The following is a 26,564-nucleotide window of genomic DNA, read 5'->3' on the forward strand; positions in this document are numbered from 1 at the left end:
AAAATTTGTCTACGTTATTCTGAAGTCTTTGTATCATTGGAGAAAAATTAACTTCACTTTTTGCTCCATAGACACAAGAAAGGTAATATGAAACTTCTATGAAATAAGGCAAATCCCCTCTAAGGCAGTTGACACTAGAACAAGTATTCCCATTGGAAGTTGTTCCCAACTCAAAGTATTATCCCTCTCTTTTGGTACTAGTGTCAATGATCACCGAGACACATACAAAAGGCAAATGTCTCCATTGGACATACCCACAACAAGAATAATCTGACATCCCTTTTTATCCCTTCTCTAATCTATTCAAAAAAGTTTGAGTTTTAGGTACACTTAAAGGAATTGAAATACAAATTAGGGTGCCCATAGACTAGACAGGTTAAATTGCAGACACTGCAATGGACAAAATCACCAAGAAACATTGCAGAATGTTTACTCCCTAGCTACATAACAGCAACTGCATGATGCATCAGTAGGCTGGCCAGTGATTTAGCAACTCAATAAGGAAAGTTAAGTGATCCTTTGGCAATGGTGGCATCTGGGTGGACAGCCTTGGGAAAGACCTAAGTTAGCTAGGCTCTGAAAATGGCCTGGAATTGCTGCATCCTTCCTTCTTCGTGGATGGGCTATAAAAACTGACCCATTTTACCTGTGCACTAGAGGTCTAGGAGGGTGGCAACCCAGTAGTCTTTAATCTTTGTTGTGAAGGCATCCATCCACATGGAGAGTAAAAGAAAAATTGGGAGGAAGGCCTCAAAGGAGAGCTCTCAGTTGATGGACAGTATATGTTCAGTACCTCATCCTGGAAAATAGAATACACAAATAACCCTAACATGCTAGATTGGAAGGACTTTAAAGGTATCAAATGGGTAAAAAAAATATCAAAAAAGTTTATTTATACAAGTTTAAAATATAGGACATAGAAATGTGCACATGTACCACAAACATGAAAAGAAACACAATGTAATGCTCCTCATAGTGTTGATTCTCATCAACCCCACTGCCATAGGGGATAAGAAACTCGCTGTAGCTTCGATGTAGTTACACTTCACGGGTCATAGCCCACTTCTTCAGGAAAATATATTGTAGCCGAGCATTAAAATAAGAAATGTTGTAAACATAAATTTCAGTCTCAATTCTTCAATAAATGTAGTGGCTCAATCATTTATTGCCACATACCTCAGAGTTCAAACAGAGACATAAATAGTGTCACAATATATGGTTCTCCTACAGCCAGCAGCTACCAACCCTCCGGTCACATGGGGTAGTCCACAGATAATTCTTTATGGATACCAAGCTCCCATTCACGATTGCAAATGAGCATCTAGAAAAATATCATATAAAGTTCCCTAATACCAAGTGTAACTGGTAGGATGCAATACATCCAAACAAAATTATGTATAAAGTTACCAGGGCAAAAGGATAACCTAGTGTGGGACCCTTTAAAATTATAAAACTACACCCCTAGTCCCCAGTTTGAAAAACACATCTATTAAGGTTTCTCTTACTGCACATGGTTGTTAGCAGTAGCAGGGAAATTACCCACAAGCCTTATCAAGCCCTCATATAAAGGGTCAAATGTATCACAGAATAGAATGTACATACAAGTACGTCCAATGTCAAACACATACCCACAATTTTTGTGGTGTTGGATCCACTAGCCTCGTGTTGGATGTATACAAATGTGAGAGGTATAGTGCAAGATGGCAGAACAGGGGTCCTGCCGATTATTCCCTTGGGCCATGCTCAGATGACTCAGTAGGGAGGGGACGGGGCCTACCTACGAGCGCTCAGAGCATCGCTGTAACAACATCCCAGGGCTCTCAGCCAACTGATACACTGCGGGAGCAAAATAAGATGGTTCACCCTCTCAACAACCAGTCAGAAGCCGCCAGTGTAGAGAAACCACCCACGGGTCCCGCCCCTCCATGAGGAGAAGCTCCTCCCACTCACCAAAAGGTAGAGCCAAATAACCTGGGCCGCAAGCAGAGAGGAGGGCCAAGCCATGGAAACACAGATGTGTCCACCGAAGCTGGTACGCTATGCAGCCCAAACAGGGGACCCCACTATCACCCAACCCAGGATTGATCCCCACACATCACCCACATGGACAGACCCATAAATTGAGGAGGGAAAGGATCAGTAACATAGGCTGTGCAAAAGCACTCACATCTAATTATATAATTATATAATTATATATATAATATATATGCAGAAAGTTGAAGACCTGCCAATCTCCACAAGGGGGTAGTGGCTGGCTGTTTACACTTTGGAGACTCCTCATATGTCCATATGTATCCTTTCAAGGGCAAAGAATCTAACACTATGAGGGTTCTTATTGTGTTTCCACATTCCATGTCTTCCAATAGGAGACATGATATCACCCCCTTGATGGCGGATACATGGTCAGATCAATTGACAGAAATTATGTTTAGTCTTACCGACATAGTAGCTACTGCATACACTTGTCATAAGATCGAGAAGGCTACGAGGATGGTGAGCAGTTACAGTGCATGCATCAGTGACACTGTCCCTCTTGTCCACCTGTTGGAGCACACGCTGCATGGAATAATGGACAGGGCACTTGAGGCAGAACAGAGGCAGGAAGAGGAGGACTTCCTTGCATCTCAAGGCCCCCTTTATCCAGACAGCGTTCCTGCTGGCCCGCCGATCACACAGGAAGAGGACAAGGAGGAGAAGGAGGATTGTGTCAGCATGGAGGTGGAGCCTGGCACTCAGCATCAGCAGCAGCAGTCTTTTAGGGATGATTTTACAGTCCCAAGAGACCCATGGACTTGTACGTGGCTGGGAGGAGGTGGCTGCGGATCATGCTGTCCTTAGGACCCAGAGGACCCCGGACTGAATGCCTCAGCTAACCTACGCTGCATGGCCTCCCTGATCCTGCAAAGCCTGAAGAAGGATTCTAATATTCATCGGATCAAGGAGAGGGATCATTACTGGCTGGCAATTTTCCTTGATCCATGTTACAAGGGTAAGCTTGCGGACCTTATTTTGCTGTCGCAGAGGGAGCAGAGGGAGTCCAAAGACATCTTCGGGAGGCCTTGCAGAAAGGTCTGTGCAATGCGTTCCCAGAGACTGGGAAGTTTCATGGTACTGGTTCATGGCACAAATTCCTGGTACTGGACAATGTGTTGCTGAGGCTTCGGTCAGTCACAGAAGAAGCGGTGGAGAAGGTGCCCGTCTGACTGATGTGTTCAGACAATTTTTTAGTCCGCAGCCCCAAGGTATGATTGGTTCCAGCAACCATCGTCAGCGTCTGATTTACATGGTGCAGGAATATCTAGGGGCAAGATCAGACTTGGACACCTTTCCCACCGAAAATCTTCTGGGTTACTGGGTCTTGAGGATGGATCACTGGCCAGAGCTTGCACAGTATGCAATTGAGCTACTGGCCTTTCCTGCATCCAGCACATTCAGTGCTGCCAGAGGCTTTATAACTGATCACGGGGTGCACCTGTCCACCAACTTAGTTGATCGACTGACCTTCATAAAAATGAATCAGTCTTGGATCACCACCAGCTACCAAGCACCTGAAGCTGACGTAACTGAATAATTTTTTTTGAAATCTCACATCCCTTTAAGACTGCCTATGCTGATGCTGAGTGACTATCCTGTTATGCTGAGTGACTATCCTCTTCCTCCTCAATGAGCTTGTAAGAACATTTTTGGTTCTGGACGCCGCCACCAGTGGGTAAGGCCCAATTTTTCAGCCCCTGTTTAACAGAGGCGTGTAATTTAAATTTTTGATGCAATATTTTGCAGGAGGGTTCGTCGCTGCTCTCAACTACAATATTTGTGAGTGGTTGCAGTGTTGTGCCACCAGCACCAGTGCCTAAGGCCCAATTTTTCAGCCCCTGTTTAACAGGGGTGTGTAATTAAAATTTTTGATGCAATACTTTGCAGCAGGGCTCATTCCTGCGCTCCAACTAGAGTATCTGTGAGGGTTTGCAGTGTCGTGGCACCAGAACCAGTGCCTAAGGCCCAATTTTGCAGCCCCTGTTTAAAAGGGGCGTGTAATTACAATTTTTGATCCAATACTTTGCAGCAGGGCTCATTCCTGCACTCCAACTAGAGTTTCTGTGAGGTGTTGAAGTGTTGTGGCGCCAGTGCCTAAGGCACAATTTTTATGCCCCTGTTCAACAGGTGCATGCAATTACAATTCTTGATATAATATTTCACAGCAGGGCCCGGTCCAGCGCCCACCAAGAGTGGGGACTTACAGTGTTATGGCACCAGCACCACCACCACCACCAAAGGCCCAATTTTTCTACCACTGGTCAACAATAGCATGTAATTACAATTCTTGATATAATAGTTCATAGCAGGGCATGTGTCCTGACTCCCTGACTCATAGCCCACTTCTTCAGGAAAATATATTGTAGCCGAGCATTAAAATAAGAAATGTTGTAAACATAAATTTCAGTCTCAATTCTTCAATAAATGTAGTGGCTCAATCATTTATTGCCACATACCTCAGAGTTCAAACAGAGACATAAATAGTGTCACAATATATGGTTCTCCTACAGCCAGCAGCTACCAACCCTCCGGTCACATGGGGTAGTCCACAGATAATTCTTTATGGATACCAAGCTCCCATTCACGATTGCAAATGAGCATCTAGAAAAATATCATATAAAGTTCCCTAATACCAAGTGTAACTGGTAGGATGCAATACATCCAAACAAAATTATGTATAAAGTTACCAGGGCAAAAGGATAACCTAGTGTGGGACCCTTTAAAATTATAAAACTACACCCCTAGTCCCCAGTTTGAAAAACACATCTATTAAGGTTTCTCTTACTGCACATGGTTGTTAGCAGTAGCAGGGAAATTACCCACAAGCCTTATCAAGCCCTCATATAAAGGGTCAAATGTATCACAGAATAGAATGTACATACAAGTACGTCCAATGTCAAACACATACCCACAATTTTTGTGGTGTTGGATCCACTAGCCTCGTGTTGGATGTATACAAATGTGAGAGGTATAGTGCAAGATGGCAGAACAGGGGTCCTGCCGATTATTCCCTTGGGCCATGCTCAGATGACTCAGTAGGGAGGGGACGGGGCCTACCTACGAGCGCTCAGAGCATCGCTGTAACAACATCCCAGGGCTCTCAGCCAACTGATACACTGCGGGAGCAAAATAAGATGGTTCACCCTCTCAACAACCAGTCAGAAGCCGCCAGTGTAGAGAAACCACCCACGGGTCCCGCCCCTCCATGAGGAGAAGCTCCTCCCACTCACCAAAAGGTAGAGCCAAATAACCTGGGCCGCAAGCAGAGAGGAGGGCCAAGCCATGGAAACACAGATGTGTCCACCGAAGCTGGTACGCTATGCAGCCCAAACAGGGGACCCCACTATCACCCAACCCAGGATTGATCCCCACACATCACCCACATGGACAGACCCATAAATTGAGGAGGGAAAGGATCAGTAACATAGGCTGTGCAAAAGCACTCACATCTAATTATATAATTATATAATTATATATATAATATATATGCAGAAAGTTGAAGACCTGCCAATCTCCACAAGGGGGTAGTGGCTGGCTGTTTACACTTTGGAGACTCCTCATATGTCCATATGTATCCTTTCAAGGGCAAAGAATCTAACACTATGAGGGTTCTTATTGTGTTTCCACATTCCATGTCTTCCAATAGGAGACATGATATCACCCCCTTGATGGCGGATACATGGTCAGATCAATTGACAGAAATTATGTTTAGTCTTACCGACATAGTAGCTACTGCATACACTTGTCATAAGATCGAGAAGGCTACGAGGATGGTGAGCAGTTACAGTGCATGCATCAGTGACACTGTCCCTCTTGTCCACCTGTTGGAGCACACGCTGCATGGAATAATGGACAGGGCACTTGAGGCAGAACAGAGGCAGGAAGAGGAGGACTTCCTTGCATCTCAAGGCCCCCTTTATCCAGACAGCGTTCCTGCTGGCCCGCCGATCACACAGGAAGAGGACAAGGAGGAGAAGGAGGATTGTGTCAGCATGGAGGTGGAGCCTGGCACTCAGCATCAGCAGCAGCAGTCTTTTAGGGATGATTTTACAGTCCCAAGAGACCCATGGACTTGTACGTGGCTGGGAGGAGGTGGCTGCGGATCATGCTGTCCTTAGGACCCAGAGGACCCCGGACTGAATGCCTCAGCTAACCTACGCTGCATGGCCTCCCTGATCCTGCAAAGCCTGAAGAAGGATTCTAATATTCATCGGATCAAGGAGAGGGATCATTACTGGCTGGCAATTTTCCTTGATCCATGTTACAAGGGTAAGCTTGCGGACCTTATTTTGCTGTCGCAGAGGGAGCAGAGGGAGTCCAAAGACATCTTCGGGAGGCCTTGCAGAAAGGTCTGTGCAATGCGTTCCCAGAGACTGGGAAGTTTCATGGTACTGGTTCATGGCACAAATTCCTGGTACTGGACAATGTGTTGCTGAGGCTTCGGTCAGTCACAGAAGAAGCGGTGGAGAAGGTGCCCGTCTGACTGATGTGTTCAGACAATTTTTTAGTCCGCAGCCCCAAGGTATGATTGGTTCCAGCAACCATCGTCAGCGTCTGATTTACATGGTGCAGGAATATCTAGGGGCAAGATCAGACTTGGACACCTTTCCCACCGAAAATCTTCTGGGTTACTGGGTCTTGAGGATGGATCACTGGCCAGAGCTTGCACAGTATGCAATTGAGCTACTGGCCTTTCCTGCATCCAGCACATTCAGTGCTGCCAGAGGCTTTATAACTGATCACGGGGTGCACCTGTCCACCAACTTAGTTGATCGACTGACCTTCATAAAAATGAATCAGTCTTGGATCACCACCAGCTACCAAGCACCTGAAGCTGACGTAACTGAATAATTTTTTTTGAAATCTCACATCCCTTTAAGACTGCCTATGCTGATGCTGAGTGACTATCCTGTTATGCTGAGTGACTATCCTCTTCCTCCTCAATGAGCTTGTAAGAACATTTTTGGTTCTGGACGCCGCCACCAGTGGGTAAGGCCCAATTTTTCAGCCCCTGTTTAACAGAGGCGTGTAATTTAAATTTTTGATGCAATATTTTGCAGGAGGGTTCGTCGCTGCTCTCAACTACAATATTTGTGAGTGGTTGCAGTGTTGTGCCACCAGCACCAGTGCCTAAGGCCCAATTTTTCAGCCCCTGTTTAACAGGGGCGTGTAATTAAAATTTTTGATGCAATACTTTGCAGCAGGGCTCATTCCTGCGCTCCAACTAGAGTATCTGTGAGGGTTTGCAGTGTCGTGGCACCAGAACCAGTGCCTAAGGCCCAATTTTGCAGCCCCTGTTTAAAAGGGGCGTGTAATTACAATTTTTGATCCAATACTTTGCAGCAGGGCTCATTCCTGCACTCCAACTAGAGTTTCTGTGAGGTGTTGAAGTGTTGTGGCGCCAGTGCCTAAGGCACAATTTTTATGCCCCTGTTCAACAGGTGCATGCAATTACAATTCTTGATATAATATTTCACAGCAGGGCCCGGTCCAGCGCCCACCAAGAGTGGGGACTTACAGTGTTATGGCACCAGCACCACCACCACCACCAAAGGCCCAATTTTTCTACCACTGGTCAACAATAGCATGTAATTACAATTCTTGATATAATAGTTCATAGCAGGGCATTTCAGCGCCCACCAATAGTCACTTTGAGGGCTTAGAGTGTTGTGCCAACACCAACACCTTAGGCCCAAATTTCTGCAGAGCATATAGGGCAGCTCCTACTTTCAAACATCCAACTTATAAACGTCTCCTACTTGCAAACGGAAGGAGACAACAGGAAGTGAGATGAAATCTACCCCTAGGAAGGGAAATTCTCTCCTGTAAGAGTTGATATGGGAAAAGCTTGTCTCCTCTCCACTGATGCTTTATCCCAATCCTTGTTTTACTAAAAACCCAAAATTTTCAAAAAACATTTGTCATTGGGACAGAAAGTGGAAATCTTCTGAAGCAGTGCACAGACAGCAAAAAAAATGTTACAGGGCTGATAACCCTTCCCTATGTTTTCCAAAAAGCTTAAAAATCGATTTTTTGACTGGAGCTACACTTTAAAAATGCACCAGCTCAAAATTACAAACACATTCTACTTAACAACAAACCTACACAGTCCCTGTATACTGTTGTTCTGAGTACATAGGGCCCCACACATGGGCGTCCGCAGGTAGGGGCAAGGGGGGTCAAGTGCCCCCCCTGGAATTGGGGACCAGATCTTAAATTTAGCACAATCGTGTCGCTATCCGGGCTTCCTGCCCGCTCTGTTCCTTCCCTATTGGCCATAACTGAGGGCCAATCAAAGGAGACCAGGAGAGGAGAGCATCATGGGACATGTAGTCCCAAAGATTGCTAACCCCATTTTCCACAGGGAGGAGGCTACAGCTCGATCAAGAGAGAGATTGAGAGACTGCAGCCTGGAAAAAAGCTGAGGGAGAGAGTGGTACAGGACAAAGAATGAGGAGTGTGCCGGGCGGAAGCCAGAGAGACCAGGGTACAGACATGCTACACTACAGACCAGAGTCGCCCCTGGGGGACCCAGAGTGATCGATTGTCCAGCCGGAGGGATCACTGCTGTAGTTTCACTGGGTCTGGTAAAAGGGCCTGTTGGTCATTATCCATTTCTAACTTATGAACTGTACTACGTCTGCAGTCTCTGACCATGATAATGTGATAATGACATTGTCGAAAAGTGGAGGTGCATGGGTGTCCCTAAAATGATGCCCCCCCTGAAAAAAGTTCTGCGGACGCCCATGGCTCCACACCTTTCCTTTTTTTAATTTGGGTACAGGGTTCCCCTTAACCACTTAAGGACCGCCGCATGTCAATGTACTTATGTAACAGGTAGTACAAAAATAAATCAGTCCAATTACTGAAGATTTCAGTACTAAAACAGCGCTGTAAGCAAAGTCCAAGATAACACCATCAAGAAAAAGTCTTTAATGTGCAGGAAAGGTGACTATAGTGGTTTGAACAGCGTTGCAAGGTGATATCGGTGTTTATTTCAAGTGCTGTTAATATGCCATCCACCAGATTTTCACAGGTATTCACCACGTGTAGCACGTCTCCCCCTAGGGGGTTAAACTCACCAGACAAAGCTGAAAAAAATGCCTTTAAGGGGGTATTCCCTCTCTAGATTTTACCACATTTCCATTGCCATCCACTAGGGTCCAGCTGCCAAAAGTGCTCCAAACACGTCATAGAATAAAGAAAAATTTGCACATAATGTAATTCTATTTTATTTTAATGTTAGTCACACAAGTAAAAAAAGACCCCTTATATTAATCTGCGTACATTAATTCAACATAATACAGCATTTACAAGATGTGTGTTCAATCACCGTATTGTCCAGACCACCAGGAACCTCCGCATGTGTCTCCTTGCTGACACTGTGTGTCACTTCCTGGATCTGGTTAGCGGTGGAACGCAACTTGCAGGAACGTCGTGTAGGCCAAGCACTGACGCGTTTTGTCACTTCCGACTTCAACAGAGGGCGTGGCTACACGACTAAGGAGGCGAGTTTATATTGTCACGTCCACCGCTGCGGGAGCCAATAGAACGCTGCCCAGCCCACACGACACTACATGTTGTCATGGTGACCAGACACGATCAGCTCTAAACACAGTGGGGGACGGAACGAACAAGCAAACATGATCCGGTGCCAAAAGGATAGCTTAATCATCATTAAGGCAATCACGGAGCACTCGATTTTAGAGCAACATATAGAAACACAAACGCTCAACAAGAATAATTAATATGGCAATAAAACAAAACTTACTAAAATACACAAATAAATGCATTCCTATTAAAGAGAGAACTAATTACACAAAGAGAGTGCATATTATGCAAGTGCAGCTTATGTTACATATGAATAGCAGTAATCATTCAAAAAGGACAATGTGCTCCGCTGTAATTGGAAATATGGGTACATATTTATTCTTAATAAATATATATATATATCGCACGGCATCATCCGTGTGATATTAGTCAAAGACTACACATATATAAAAACAAAAGATATTCAATATCAACCCATGTAGAATTATACTGGGTTGCTTATATCCTACATAAATTTTAAAAAATAGGTCAAAGAATACGTAGGTACCCATCACCTTCAGGTAACTGGAAAATGATTAAAAATGGAAGAAGCGTCAAAGTCAAATATGAAATATAAAAATAAATAAATAAAATTAAGGGTAAAGATATAGTGTACCAAATCTTGGATTCTATTAATTAATACAGTACTCAAATAGCTAGGTAATTGGTAATATATTCAGACCTGTATCCAGAGAAAGGGAAATTAATAGTCACTAATGAAGCAATTTATGTCTAGGTCAACGTTTAACCCTTTCGGTGCTAGTGTGTCAACTAAATATATCCATTCAGTTTCGCGTTTAGAAAGTTTACGCACTAAATTTGACCCTCTCCAGGAGGCTTTCATATGGTCGATACCCCAAAACTTTAACCCTGTTGGGTTCTGATTATGATGGATCTTAAAGTGTAAAGATACATTGTGATCCTTAAAGCCTAATTTAATGTTGGCAATATGTTCTGCTATCCGGCCCCTAATAATCTTTTTGTACGGCCTATATAAATAAGCCCACAAGGGCACTGCATAGCATAGACAACATATGGGGTGTTACATGTAATGAACTCTTTGATCCTAAATTCTTTGTTATTCGATGTAGCTACAAATCTATCGATAGCTCTCAGAGGTTTATTAACTTCTTTGCAGGCCCTTCATTTTCTACAGGCATAAAACCCATCTTTTTCCCAAAAGGTAGGGGGGTGGGATGGGGGATCTACAACTTTTTTTTACTATTTTATCTGCATAATTAGGGGCCCTCGTGTAGATGAAACTTGGTTTCCGAGGGAAGTACAGGTTGAAGTGTTCTATCCATCAACAAAATGTGCCAATGTGCTTTAAAAATGTCCTCCACTTCTCTATATTGCGCATGGAATCCCGAGATGAAGCTCCATTCATAACTGTTAGTAGTCTGCTTAAGAGTAGTGTCGTTTAAGTATTCATCTCTTGGTACCGAAGCTACCTCTTCAATGATTTTCTCGAGTTGTTCATCCGGGTAGCCCTTTTCCATTAATTTTTTCTTTATAATTCTTGCCTGGGAGTTAAAGTCATCATCGTTAGAGCAATTACTTTTTATTCTAGTTACTTGCCCTTTAGGAATGTTCTTCAGCCACAAAGGGTGGTGTCCACTTTGTGTGGGTAAATAGCTGTTTGAATCTGTGGGCTTAAAATAGACCTTGGTGCACAATTTATCACCCTGTCTATATATATTAACATCCAAAAAATTGATATCCTCCATGCTCACTTCACTTGTCAATCTTATATGGCTAGTATTGTTATTCAATTCCTCAAGGAACTCACTGTGGGACGACCGTGATCCTAACCATATGAAAATCAGGTCATCAATATATCGCCTATATAAAAGTAATTGTTGCCTTTTGACTGAGAATATCTTTTTGTCCTCCCATTCTCCCATGAAGAGATTTGCTATACTTGGTGCAAATTTGGCACCCATAGCCACGCCTCGTCTTTGGCAGTAGAAATTTCCACCATACCAGAAATAGTTATGGTTCAAGCAGAAGTCCAGAGCGTTTCGTAAAAAAATCTTTTGATTAAACGTCAAGTCATCCCTCTTAATGCCCAATTCAGGGCTAAAATGGCATCATTGTGTTGTATGATAGTATAGAAGGATGCGACATCGGCAGCAACCAGATATATTTCTTCTTTACCTGTTAGATCTAACCCTTCTAGTAGTTGCAGGAGATTCTTTGTATCCCGAAGATAAGCTTTTGTTTGTAATACACTTTTCTGCAGAAAGAAATCCAAATACTGTCCCATTCTTGATGTAATGGAGCCAATCCTATTCACGATAGGTCTCCCTGGTGGGCATTGTACATCTTTATGAATTTTCGGCAAAGTGTAGATGGTGGGAATCCTACTACTGCTTGGTGTTAGATACTTCATTTCTTTGATAGATAAGACTCCTGTAGAGGCCCCGGACTTAACCAGTGATTTCAACTCATCCTCATATTGCCTAGTTGGATCCTTGTCTAATTTTCTATATGTGTCTTTGTCCATCAGCATTTCCGTTAATTGATTATGATAGAATTCTTTTGTGAGTATCACCACCCCTCCACCTTTATCGGTGGGTCTTATGATCAGGTCCTTTCTTTCTTCTAGCATTTTGATTCCTTCCTGTATATATCGTGGATTAACATTCTTCTTAGGTATTAAAGTTTCTAGATCCCGTAAAACTAACCCTTTAAATACATCAACCTGTTGATTGGCACTGTTTGCAGGATTAAATAGGGATTTATTGCGTAACCCACTATCAGTTTGTACTGATGGAATAGTGGTAACTGGCTGAGAATTCTTATTTAAAAAATATTTTTTCATATTCATTTTTCTCATATATTTGTGTACATCTATGAACACATTAAATTTGTTAATAGGCCTTTTCAGACCGCACTTCAGTCCAAGATTTAGTATATTAGTTATCTTTATGTGTTAAAGGGACACCTGCCAAATTGAAAATCCCCCCTAATCCTTATCGCGCCTTCTTTTTCTGGACCCTTCGTCCAGCTCGGCAACCTCTTGTTCGTCTCACCTCTGGTGCTGATGCTGGTTTTGATTCCTTTCCCATTGTGTCTGTTCTCTCCAATGGGGTCCTTGCAATGGTTGGGGGTGCATCGGTGGTCTCCCCCTCCTGGGGATCCCCCGCCCTCATTTCTGCCACCCCCTCCCTCTTCCTAAAAAAGGATGCGGTGATTGGTAACGCTCCCCGCTATCATATTGCAGTGGATTAAATCTATTGTACACTGGGACCTGGTAATAATTATTCTGTGGCGGATATCTTGGGGGATTGGGAGCTCTCCCCCTTGTCATATGGCCTCTCTCATTGTTGGTACCACTCCTAGTTGGAGTGGATTGGTTCACCGGATGGTAGAGGGGGCCATCGTTACCCGGATGGTCCCTAATAGGAGGGATAATGCTGTCTCCATATTGTGATCCCATATGTAATCCATCCCCCTGTCCATTTGTACCTTTATTTTCTCCAGATGAACAACCATTGGTTTGTTGCTATAGGCACACAGAATTAGTTTGAAAATCACCCAAGTCCCTATGGAATTTTTTTGTTTTCTTTCTTTGCGTTTCCTTATCTACTTTTTCAAGCTTCTTTTTTATCCGTATGTTAAAATCAATCACCTGTTATGAGTCTTTCATGGGGTCTAATTGCAATTTTAATTCATGAATTCTTGTTTCCTTTTTAATACCAAATCCTGCAATTTAAATCCTACTCCATTAAAAAATTATAACCACTCTTTCATAGAATTAGGGTCATCCAGCCCATCTTGAGGGACTAACTCCCATCTTAAGCTCCTGACAATAATGTTTTCATAGAATTAGGGTCATCCAGCCCATCTTGAGGGACTACCTCCCATCTTAAGCTCCTGACAATAATGTTTTCCTTTATATATTGCTCTAAAGTACAAATGTCCCACCATGTCTTACTTGTTTCTCCAGGGCATTACCTAGAGCAATTAGTGCCCCATTATAGTTGGCCTGGGTGGAAGACTGTTCATTGATTGCAAATATGCTGTTAATGTCAATAGTTCTATTTTTTAGATAATGGAGTGCATCCATGGCTGCCGAGAAAAAAATAAAAATAAAACAAAAGATAAAAAAGGTGTATTTAAAAAGGCCTATAATGCACCTTTCAGTGCCAAATTCAGCAAACCCAGAATCCAAAAAACATTTATATCATATAAATATAACCCTTCCAGTTAGTAAAAATTACCTAGAAGGTCTACAGGATAGCAGCCATTTTAAACAATAAAGCAATTAAGTAACAGGTAGTACAAAACTAAATCAGTCCAATTACTGAAGATTTCAGTACTAAAACAGCGCTGTAAGCAAAGTCCAAGATAACACCATCAAGAAAAAGTTCTTAATGTGCAGGAAAGGTGACTATAGTGGTTTGATCAGCGTTCCAAGGTGATATCGGTGTTTATTTCAAGTGCTGTTAATATGCCATCCACCAGATTTTCACAGGTATTCACCACGTGTAGAATGTCTCCCCCTACGGGGTTAAACTCACCAGACAAAGCTGAAAAAAACTCCTTTAAGGGGGTATTCCCTCTCTAGATTTTACCACATTTCCATTGCCATCCACTAGGGTCCAGCTGCCAAAAGTGCTCCAAACACGTCATAGAATAACGAAGAATTTGCACATAGCGTAATTCTACTTTATTTTAACGTTAGTCACACAAGTAAAAAAAGACCCCTTATATTAATCTGCGTACATTAATTCAACATAATACAGCATTTACAAGATGTGTGTTCAATCACCGTATTGTCTAGACCGCCAGGAACCTCCGCATGTGTCTCCTTGCTGACACTGTGTGTCACTTCCTGGATCTGGTTAGTGGTGGAACGCAATCGTCACTTCCGGGAACGTCGTGTAGGCCAAGCACTGACGCGTTTCATCACTTCCGACTTCAACAGAGGGCGTGCCTACATGACTAAGAAGGCGAGTTTATATCGTCACGTCCACCGTTGCGGGAGCCAATAGAACGCTGCCCAGCCCACACAACACTACATGTTGTCATGGTGACCAGACACAGTCAGCTCTAAACACAGTGTTAATGTACGTCGGCACAATGGCACCGACAGACACAAGCACATACATGTACGTGCTTGCCTTCCAGCGGGTGGGGGGTCCGATCGGACCCCCTCCCACTGGCTGTGGTGGTCCGTTTCGCTTCAGGAGCGATCCGGGATGAGGAGATGGTCGTTGGTTTTGGCCATCCCCTCTCGATTGCTCCTGGCGAATGAGAAGCTTTCCCCGCCTGTGTAGTGTAAACACAGGCAGGGAGGAGGTGATGTCATTCTCCTCTGGGCAGTCTTTTTGACCGGACTGCGAGGAGAACACAATAGTAAGTGCACCAACACTAAACTGACATGTAGGTAAACATAGGCACACAAATCACCCCCCCCCCCGATCACCCCCCGATCGCCCCCGATCCCCCCCCCCCTCGCAGTCACAGTGTCACTGATTGCAAAATTTCATAGTAAATTAATTAACATTTATTTTTATGTTGCAAATTATAATGTTTTTATGTTAAAATTACAAGCCAACAGAATAATTTTTACCAGTGTACTTTGTCAAGGAGACAACACCTTATTTTTTTTCAGGACAAATTGGGCTTTCATTTGGTCTTGATAGTAAATGATTCCTTATTTTGTTTCATTATCAAAGAAAAACTGTCCCAAAATGGTAAAAACATATAATTTTTTTAATTAGCAGCCTGTTCATTTCCATTGCCATCGCCCACTATCAAAAAATAACCCTGGCATGCGTGGGGATAGCACATACAGTATGTGTGCATTATTTGTCTCTACGCATAGCAGGACAAGAAACAATCATTTGCATTTCACCTTTGCGGGTGATATTAATCTGAACATAATTTTCAGGCATTATGCATTCATTTTGAATACTTTGTGCTGTCTAATTGACAGAATTACCCCTCCAAATAACCATCTTGCCATTAAGAACCAACAAAATATTTATCTACAGCTTGAGTTTTGACCCCCATGGTTTTTTGCAGAAATATTTTTGAATTTGGTAGAAAGGAAAAAAAGAAAAAAATGCATTATCCCATAAATGTTTCTCATTAGCTGTGTGTTTGGGGCCATTGCCATGATTTATTACCAGAAATTAGCCCAAAATAATTGATCCTTCTGATATGCATGGGGATACCACAAATGTGTGCATTATATGTTGTTTTACCCATAGTTGGGCCCAGATGCATGTGCATTTTGCTTTTGAGAAGGCAATTAATACAGGGTTCATTTTCAGACACCATGCATTTATTACAGCCACACTTTCAAATTGTGTAACTTAATATAATTTTCACAGAATTATGTTATTTTCTAATTATAATCATTTTTAAAATGTTTTCAGCTGATTTAACTGTATTAGTGCACTTACAACAAGGAAAAACAAAAAAGTTTCATGGACAGTACTGAATTGTTCTTATAATGTTTTTAAAGTTGTAACAATCTTTTTGGCAACTGCACAAATTTTATTCCATTGGGTTAGAGACAAACTTCTTTAACAAGGTAACTTGCGACCAATAATCAATGAACTGAAACTGTCAGCTTTTAAACAAAGAGGATAAATAGATCTATATTTGTAACTTAGTATATGAAAGCACAATAATCCCTTACTGTTGAAATGATGACATGTGGTATTTATTTTGATACAATAGTTGATGATTCAATATATACTATGTTTATTTTTTTTGTTTCTAATCTTCATCACTGGAACCAAGGTCATGTATAATAATTCATATGATACTGTTCTGGAGTAAAAACTGTGAATTACAATTACAGTTTTTGTATATCATAACTAAAATGTAACAATAATTATTTATTTGTATTGGACAATAACATTTTTAAGTATTGTTCTCTGCTTTTAGTGTAGTGTCTCTTTGTTATTTGTTTTTAAGCCTTTTAAAATGTGTTTTAATATAGGCTACAAATTATATCCCAATAAAGCAGACACAACCTAGAAATGATTGACTTTGGATATCCAAGATTTTTTGTGAATAAAATTTAAATGCTAGAATTTACGTCACGTCATGGCTGCTAGTTATCATTTGCACGTTTAGGAGATATTTACTATATCTATAGGTAAGCCTTATTATAGGCTTACCTATAGGTACAACTTAAAAATGGGAGTTTACAACCTCTTAAATGTGATAATCCACCCACAGTGTGCATTTGGGGATATATTTTAAATTTGCTTCTTAAAAAAAAAAATATATATATATATATATATATATATATATATATATATATATATATATATATATATATATATATATATATATATATATATACTTTTTCTAAGAGGCACCATAGTAGTAACTTCCCACTTTTAGATTAGATTTTTCTGATTAAAACCATGTATAGATCCATTTGATAAGGAATGAGTAACTGCATTTTTTTCTTGTGTACTCAATTTTAGATGTTGGAGATTTCAGAGATCTTTAGCTCTGCAAACATGTGTTACACAACAGAGGAACAAAGGAGACATGGGGAAGCATGTGAAACGCTCCATCTGCTTGCTGAATGAAATACTACACAATATTCATATACACTATTTCTTATTTACGGGATATTTACTGGAATGCAAATATTACAAGATGCAATTTTATTTTTTATTTTTTACATTTTATTTCTTTAATCCTAGCCAAAAAATTAAGATAACTATATATTACCTTTACCCTATTTAAACAAAATACAGTAGGATGGCCTTTATATTACATAGTTGTGGCTCAAGTTGATCAAGCTGATTGACGCCCCTTTACCTACATTCCTTCTTAGCAGAGTATATGTAAGTATTGTTTGAGGCTATGTTAGTCCACAATATTGAACCAGGTTATGTCCAATTATATATATATATATATATATATATATATATATATATATATATATAATTCCATTTTACTCTTCCCTTTAACTCCAATCTAGCCTGGTCCCTATATGTCCCCTGTGGTCACACAAGTGGTATCTCCCCTTGTCATGTTTGTTGGGCTGCCTGATCGCCTGCCCTCTTGTGGGGGTCCCCTTGGTAATTTGGCAATTTTGTGGGGTAAAGTACCGCTATAATTCCTCTTTTTGTACTTTATTAATATAAGGGATGAAGTGTCCGATTATATGAGGTCACTTAACCCACACTCCTCATAGCAGTTGATCACGCATGAGTTTAGTGATAATGGTTAACTTTAATGACTACTTAGAGATGCATTCAGATACAGTACAAGAAAAAAGAACCTTTAGCGTACTATCAAATAGATCACAATCTAATTGTTTCAGAGACATAATAAAAGTAACACTAAGTATATTAATTTTAGGTATACAAAAAATATTTTGTAGTCATACTTATAAAACTAGTAGTATATTCATTTTTCATTTGCAGATTCAACTCAATAGAATTGTTGATAAAGATAATTTGTTTTAGATTTAATATCACGGCTTGACCATTATAGACCAATATTTTGTCTTATGAACACATTGAAGATTAAAAAGGTAAGTACTATCAGTCATCACATACGTAAAATGACTAGGGCAGATGTTTGTGAAAAATCCACTGCTCTTCAAAAAGGAATACAGTAATAATTTCAGCACATCAAAAGTCTGCACTCTGGATATCCCACAAGACTTCTAAAAGGTTTGGCTCATAGACGGGTGAAACTAAATTTGAACTGTCTTGTGGAAATACAAAATGCTATTTTGTAGAAAACAACACATTGAATAATCACTTTTCAAAATTGTGGAGCATGGTAGCGTTGACTATGTGAAAAGAGTTCAAATTACAAACATACCTGAATGGGTAAATTGTCCCCCAAATATCTGCTCTGTTCAGACCATACAGTTACTCAAAAGAGTAAAGAGAGTAAAGAGAGGAGGTCACAAAAAGAAAAATAGTGGGGGGACTTTTTTTTAAGTTCAAGAATACTCACGAAAAATGTATCAAATTTTGAAAGGATATTTTGTGTCTGTGTGCACTATATTCATTGCCCTGAAACAATATCTATATATACTATACAATGTTTATACCAGCTATTTGTGTCCAATGACAGAGATGACAATCACCTCATTTGGGTGAATTCATGTTCATGTCTATTGATAGCTTTAGCTAACAGGAAAAGAGATAAGACAGGCTAAGAACACAAATGCCTGGTCTCTATTGCTTGAACACTGGGGCTGTCTGCAGTACACGTTGTGTTTCCCTGCATAACTTAAACAGGAATGCTTTTGCAACTGTCGATGGTCAAAGCTGTGACAAAAGGTTTAGCTTTGACAGTCAGTTTATGTCTGCATGTTTAATTAAACTTGAATATCTGATATCAAACTCAAATATCTACAGCTTGATTCAGTAATATATCATCTGTATTTCTTTTTCTTGTGGGTAAAATATGTAATTTTCACATAATGAAACAGCTATCATTTCCAAATTGTTGAATTAATCAATGATTTGCTGACATTTAATTTACAGGAAAACTGTTGGATAATGGAAGACTACGCAAATATTACAAGAAGTATCAAAACATTTACTTTACTAGGATTTCCTACTTCTCGACCAATTCAGATGCTTCTTTTCTTCATTTTCTTTTTCACCTATCTTTTAACCATTCTAGAAAACCTGCTTATTATAATTATTATCTGGACCACCTCTAAGCTACACAAACCAATGTATTTCTTTCTTGGGCACCTGGCCTTTCTGGAAATATGGTATATTACTGTCACAGTGCCCAAGCTTCTTGCAATATTTGTCGTTGGAAGTCATAACATTTCAGTTACTGGTTGTATGACACAACTCTATTTCTTCATTGCTTTGGTGTGCACAGAGTGTGTTTTGCTGACAATTATGGCCTTTGACCGTTATGTGGCCATATGTAGTCCCTTGCATTATGTCACCACCATGAACTGGAATTCATGTGTCTACCTTGCAATGGGCTCCTGGTTTATAGGTTTCATCATCTCATTTATGAAGATTTACTACATTTCCCATGTAGCGTTTTGTCACACTGATGTTGTAAATCACTTTTACTGTGATATATCTCCAATTCTTAATCTTGCCTGCACAGGCAGAAGGTTGGCTGAGCTTGTTGACTTTATACTTGCATTATTAATTCTTCTAGTCACCCTGTTGCTCACGTGTATATCCTACAGCTGTATTTTGGCTACCATTCTATCCATCCCAACCTCAACTGGTCGTAAGAAGGCATTCTCCACTTGTGCTTCTCATTTGGTTGTGGTGGTTATATTCTATGGGGCCACTCTCTTTATGTATGCCAGACCAAGCAGGATTAGATCTGTGGATTCCAACAAACTTGTATCTGTTATCTACACAGTGATAACACCTTTACTGAATCCAATAATATACTGTCTGAGGAACAAAGAAGTTCAGGAGATCATGTGGAAGTTGCCATTTCTGAGAAAAAAATAAAAATGTAAATAGTACACACATCATATTGTAATTCCTATTTAGGTTAATCCAATAGTAAACTAAAATAATATCTTTAAATCTGTTGGTCTATGACCTCTTATGTTCTAAAACTGTACCATATACTGCTGAAGCCACTGTGGACTCCACATGGTTCTAACCAGCTTGTTTCTTCAGTTCCATTTTTGCCAGTTTGCTGTGACTCTGTGTGAGGCGGAGGTGCTGATTATGGACCTTGACCCTGGGTCCACTTGAATTTGGTGCTGAAAATAGTATGCTAATTATTTAATCATTTAAAAGTACATTCAAAATTGCTAGAGCACATTCATTAAAGCCTCTTACGCAGAGACAGCATGATGCAAACAGTAGGAATACTAAGAAGTTTCTCACATTCACCAATTTGGTTTAGATAAACTTTGAAAGTTTTAATAGCATTGGTGAAGCACAGAGAGAGAAAGTTATATACAGTAGAACAAGCTACAGAACTACACTTCTAATGTCTATTTACTAGACATGTGCAGACTAGAATATTTCGTTTCGTTTTTTCGTTTTCGTCCGTAAATTTTATTTATTTAGTTACTCCCGAAATTCGTTTTTATTTATTTCGTTTTTCGTGCAAAAATTGCATTTGTCCGAAAATCCACATGAATTACGGTCGAATCTGTCTTGGAAGGCTTATGGTATCTGTCGAATGGATAAAGAAGATTCGATGGAGCTGCTAAACTATATAGCCTATAGGCGGAGCATTCGATTGCCGAAATGTACGATTGCAGTGTCGTATAGTTGCGACTATCCCGTCGAATATTATTATAAACGTGCAACGATCCCGTCGAATATTATTATAAACGTGCAACGATCCCGTCGAATATTATTTTAAACGTGCAACGATCCCGTCGAATATTATCATTATTTTTTTTTAATTTACTTCCCCCACCCAATTCCAGTATCGTTTCTCTCTGTCGATTCTGTTCTCTCTATGTCGAATATTTACTCTCTGTCGAAGCTTTTCTATATAATAGGACTAATAGAGGTAAACGAAACTTAGGCACATTCGACCACAGGTTCAATAGACATATGGAGTCACGTCGAATCTCCTATTCTATATCGAACGGCCACTTCGAATCTCCTATTCTATATCGAACTGTTGTAACAACGAAAACGAAAAAAAGCATTTATTTATGTCGGATCTTTCGTTTTTCGGAATCTGCACTTTCGTTATCGTTTGTCAAAACTAAAACGAAAATACCTGAAATTCGGACGAAAATGCATTCGGACGAAAACGAATGCACATGTCTACTATTTACTGATCCTTGCTTTGTTTGATGAATAATACTAGTAGCTTACTGTAAGTTTGTACTTATTGCCTGGAACTTCACTTTAATAAATGTATACATTTGTGAAAGACTTGAACTTTTATTTTCTATCTACTTTAATTATCTATCTATCTATCTGGAATTTGTAATGTTTGAAAAGATGGACTTTAAAGGCACGTTTATACATACATTTTTTAACAAAATGTATTTATTAATATACACATATATCACAATATTACAATACATATATAGCATCAAACATAAGAGTTTGGATCTGATGATCCATAAGGATATACAGACTGGGCTTGCTACTAAACTGTTTCAGAAAAGTACTATAGGCAACACCATCTTGCATGTGCAAAGTGGACATCCCACTTCCTTAGCTCATAGCCTACGCCCAGTACATTAGTCTTGGATGTAATTGTACCAACGAACATGACTTCAAACTCCAAGCAGCAGAATTACGCATGCGCCTTCATCAGCGGGGCTACAGTAAAAGCCTGCTCAGGAAGGCATATAACAAAGCATTTAATCGCAGTATCAATTCCCTGTTGTATCCCAAACCAAATACAAATATCATGCAACACACCACCAAGTTTATTACCAAGTACTCCATACAGCATCACCAGCTGCGTAACTGTATGCAAAAACATTGGCATTTTTTGAGTGGGGACCCTATCCTCAAAAAAATATGTGAGAGAAACCCCGGAGATAGTGTTCCATAAGGCTACTTTAATAGGAAGTAAAATCACAACCAGCCAATACATACCCAGTGGCATTGATGTTTAGACAGACAGAGGGATCTCGATCTGTGGACAGTGCACATATTGCCCATGGGCATGGACGGGGACAAGCTTTCGTCTACCTAATGGAGAAATGTTTTTCCCATGCTTTCATGCGAATTGCAATACACAAGGAGTGGTATATTTGATGCTCTGCCAATGTGGAGCATTTTATGTAGGGAAAACAAACCATCAGTTCAAATAGTGGATCTACAACCACATATATTACTCACAATATGCCAATATGATTACCATAGTTAGCCGCCACCTGAGTCTATATCACAAATTTAATACTGCTCATTTGCGATTTTTAGTACTAGCAGTGATACCCCAGGACCTACGTGGCGGCAACTGGGACTTTATGGGTCGAAAGTCTGGAAGCCACCAAATCACCTGGCATCAATTAAGTTTTATCATATAGACCATTCCTTTGATTAAGACCAATGATATGCCTATTATTGGTGCCCAGTTATATGTCTCCAGTATATAGTTTTCTATTTGGTATGGCAGTATGATGTGGGTCATGTACATAATCTCACTGGATATTACTTGGCTTGAGGGCCTAGGAGGATAAATGGAAGCGTAATGCCATTTTTATTGGTTTATGTGTGCTTTTGTTGTTTACATAATTTTTTTATTTTACCATATTGTATGGATTTATTACCTTGGCCGGATATCTAGATATTCCTCCTGGGATGTCACCATACGGTGCCCCTATGGAGGAATCTAGATGTCATTGGGCACGAATACATGCAATCAGGGTCCTGATTTCGGGTTATACATACACTTACTAACCGTGGAAACCGGATCGCAAAATCTTTTTTCACCATTGGGGGCCTGCTCTGAGAAGTTCCTGCACAGCTTGGTCAGTGCGTGCGGCCGCCCGAGCTGCTGGAGACACGGCCAGGGTTCTGCAGAATGCTGATCCTGCTTCTGCAGACAATACTGGCTGTGGCATCCTGCGGCGCCCCGGGGACATACTCATTGTCCCCAAATTGCACTGCAGTGTGCTGTTGTCGGGCGGATACTGGAACCGGCTCTGGCCGGATATACCCAGTGCGCCTGTGCTGACTTTGTGCATGTGTGATGCGTTCGGACGGACTGGGTGACGTCAGACGCTTTTCTGACGCATGATCCCGGTCAGGACATACAAAACAGAAGCGAGGTTGCCCAGGCGCCTCGAGGTAGACGGACGTCCCTCGCTTCTCTGGCTTTACCCTGGATGCATTTGGGAAGCATTCATCATTCAGGTGGGTGGGTCATGCATGTACCGAATAACACTAAGCACAAGTAGCTAGAGGTATTCTTTTCTCTTTCCTCCCTCTCACTAAAGCTTCTCTTTCTTTCTTTTTCCTCTCAGGGAATACCAACAGTATCAATTCGGCATTGCCATTGCCTGTCAGCAGCAGAACTTTATTCTCTACTAGCAGCAGATTTTGTTTTACAATACCAGGAATGGTTTCAAGGTAAATCCATGCTCCTTGCTGCACCACTTACATTACTAATACACGTGTACCCTTTGTGCCGATATTGAGCCTCTTTAGAGAACTATGGGGGTTATTTACTAAAGGGAAATCCACTTTGCACTACAAGTGCCAACTACAAGTGCAAAGTCCACTTGAAATTGCACTGAAAGTGCACTTGGAAGTGCAGTCACTGTAGATCCGAGGGGGACATGCAAGGAAAATAAAAAAAAGCATTTTAGCTCGCACATGATTGGATAATAAAATCAGAAGAGCTTCACCTCATTTCAGATCTACCCCTCAGATTTACAGTGACTGCACTTCCAAGTGCACTTTCAGTGCAATTTCAAGTGCAATTTGCACTTGTAGTTTACACTTGTAGTGCAACGTGGATTTGCCTTTCGTAAATAACCCCCATGTGCCTCTCTCTTTACTTCCCCTGTTCCTGTCTGCACTTAGACCCGCAAAGCCTTATATAAAACTGCCAAGAAAGCCTGCTTTAATCAAATAAGCCAAGTATGTTTTATAAGTGTGTATTGGGAGGGATTACCCTAGTATACATTTTTATACCACCACACCTGGAGCCATTTGCCCTGATTATATACTACCCTTTTTCTTATTACTTTTTTTGTTACTTTGTATGTCCCCACACTCTGACTTATGTGCTAACTGTGACTACTTCCTGATTTTGGAGGCCCTGTTGATTGTTTTCCATTTCCTCTTGGGGGGGAGTCTTGCTGTCAGGTACCTACGGTGCAAGTGAGTTTAGACACACTTTTTACACACATTAAATGTATTTTTTACAGCAATTAATTTTTATCTTTATTTTTATAACTGTAAGTTGTCCTGTACAATATATTGTTAATAAAAATATTTTTCTATATAGAAATATTCAAGCTCCTGAAGAAGCGATCGATACAGTTGCAAAACATGTAGAGCAGAATTGTTTTTAATTTATAAATGGAGAAGTGGAACCTCAACTAAAACGATATCTAGTCTGTATATTAGGGGAACCACAAGTAGTACAACTTTTATGTTTGACGCTATATATGTATTGTAGTATTGTGATATATGTGTATATTAATAAATGCATTTTGTTAAAAAATGTATATACTGTACGTGCCTTTAAAGTCCATCTTTTCAAACATTGCAAATTCCATATACTTTAGGGGATGTGGCTAGGGATGAGCCGAACACCCCCCCCCGGTTCGGTTCGCACCAGAACTTTCGAACGGACCCCAAATTCGAACGAACGTTAGAACCCCATTGAAGTCTATGGGACTCGAACGTTTGAAATGAAAAGTGCTAATTTTAACGGCTAATATGCAAGATACTGTCCTAAAAAGGGTTTGGGGACCTGGCTCCTGCCCCAGGGGACATGGGTCAATGCAAAAAAAAGTTTTAAAAACGGCCGTTTTGGCGGGAGCACTGATTTTAATGACGATTAAAGTGAAAAAAAAAAAGTGAAATATTCCTTTAAATATGGTGCCTGTGGGGTGTCTGTAGTATGCCTGTGAAGTGCCACGTGTTTCCCGTGTTTAGAACAGTCCCTGCACAAAATGACATTTAACGAAAATAACACCATTTAAAACTGCTTGCGGTTTTAATGTTATATCTGGTTCCTGCAATATGGTTGAAAATCATTGAGAAAAATTGCATGGGTAGCCCTCCCTGCCCATTACCAGCCTATTTGGGTCTTGTACGCATATTAAGGGGAACCCCGTACCCATATTAAAAAAAGGAAATGCGTGTGGCCCCCAGGCCCTATATACTCAGAACAGCAGTATACAGGCGGTGCAAACAAGACAGGGACTGTGTAGGTTTGTTGTGTTAAGTTGAATCTGTTTGTAATTTTCAACTGGTACATTTTTAAAGTGTAGCTCCTGTCCTGTATAATTTGTTTTGTCGTCAATCTTTTTTCATCTCACTTGCTGTTGTCTCCTTCCGTTTGCAAGTAGGAGATGTTTGTAAATTGGATGTTTGAAAGTAGGGGCTCTGCAGAAATGGCAGAACAAGGTGTTGGTTTTGCCACAACATTGTAAGCCCTCAAAGTGACTCTTGGTGGGCGCTGGAGCGCCCTGCTGTGAACGATTATATCAAGAATTGTAATTACATGCCATTGTTGAACAGTGGTAGAAAAATTGACCTTTGGTGGTTGTGGTGCTGGTGCCACAACACTATAAGTCCTCACCGTTACTCTGGGTGGGCACAGGAAGGGGCCCTCCTGTGAAATATTATATCAAGAATTGTAATTACATGTCCCTGTTAAACAGGGGCAGAAAAATTTGGCCTTAGGCACTGCTGCTGGTGCCACCACACTGCAACCTCTGCCATATACTCTAGTTTTATTTCAGGAATTAGCCCTGCTGCAAAGCATTGCATCAAAAATTGTACTTAAACGCCCCTGTTAAACAGGGGCAGAAAAATTGGGCCTTAGGCACTGGTGCTGGTGCCACCACACTGCAACCTCTGCCATACACTCTAGTTTTATTGCAGGAATTAGCCCTGCTGCAAAGCATTGCATCAAAAATTGTACTTAAACGCCCCTGTTAAACAGGGGCAGAAAAATTGGGCCTTAGGCACTGGTGCTGGTGCCACCACACTGCAACCTCTGCCATATACTCTAGTTTTATTGCAGGAATTAGCCCTGCTGCAAAGCATTGCATCAAAAATTGTACTTAAACGCCCCTGTTAAACAGGGGCAGAAAAATTGGGCCTTAGGCACTGGTGCTGGTGCCACCACACTGCAACCTCTGCCATATACTCTAGTTTTATTGCAGGAATTAGCCCTGCTGCAAAGCATTGCATCAAAAATTGTAATTAAATGCCCCTGTTAAACAGGGGCAGAAAAAGTGGGCTGCTGGCATCACCCAGAACCAAAAATGTTCTTCCAACATATCAGCGGAGGAGGAAGAGGATAGACAATCAACATAACAG

At 40.8% G+C, this 26,564-nt stretch overlaps 1 protein-coding gene and 1 long non-coding RNA gene across 3 annotated transcripts; both read left to right on the top strand.

Moving 5' to 3' along the window:
- Nucleotides 1–16,214: 16,214 nt before the first annotated feature.
- On the top strand, nucleotides 16,215–17,247 carry LOC143940082 (uncharacterized). Its single transcript, XR_013263823.1, has 2 exons — nucleotides 16,215–16,386; nucleotides 17,085–17,247. It is a non-coding gene; the product is annotated as an uncharacterized LOC143940082 (long non-coding RNA).
- An 18-nt stretch (nucleotides 17,248–17,265) lies between these two features.
- On the top strand, nucleotides 17,266–20,552 carry LOC143940083 (olfactory receptor 6B9-like). 2 transcript variants are annotated; one of them, XM_077461129.1, is made up of 3 exons: nucleotides 17,266–17,453; nucleotides 18,039–18,148; nucleotides 19,119–20,552. In XM_077461129.1, the coding sequence occupies exons 2-3, from the start codon at nucleotides 18,125–18,127 to the stop codon at nucleotides 20,070–20,072; spliced, it is 978 nt and encodes a 325-aa protein (XP_077317255.1). In that variant the 5' UTR covers nucleotides 17,266–17,453; nucleotides 18,039–18,124; the 3' UTR covers nucleotides 20,073–20,552. The 2 variants fall into 2 exon arrangements, with proteins under 2 accessions (XP_077317255.1, XP_077317256.1); XM_077461130.1 differs by lacking the exon at nucleotides 17,266–17,453 and having other exon boundaries at nucleotides 17,719–18,148.
- Nucleotides 20,553–26,564: the final 6,012 nt, after the last annotated feature.

This window comes from Lithobates pipiens, unplaced genomic scaffold (genome assembly GCF_037356315.1).
Source record: "Lithobates pipiens isolate NorthernLeopardFrog02 unplaced genomic scaffold, aLitPip1_a1.2 Scaffold_3, whole genome shotgun sequence".
NCBI classification, from domain to species: domain Eukaryota; kingdom Metazoa; phylum Chordata; class Amphibia; order Anura; family Ranidae; genus Lithobates; species Lithobates pipiens.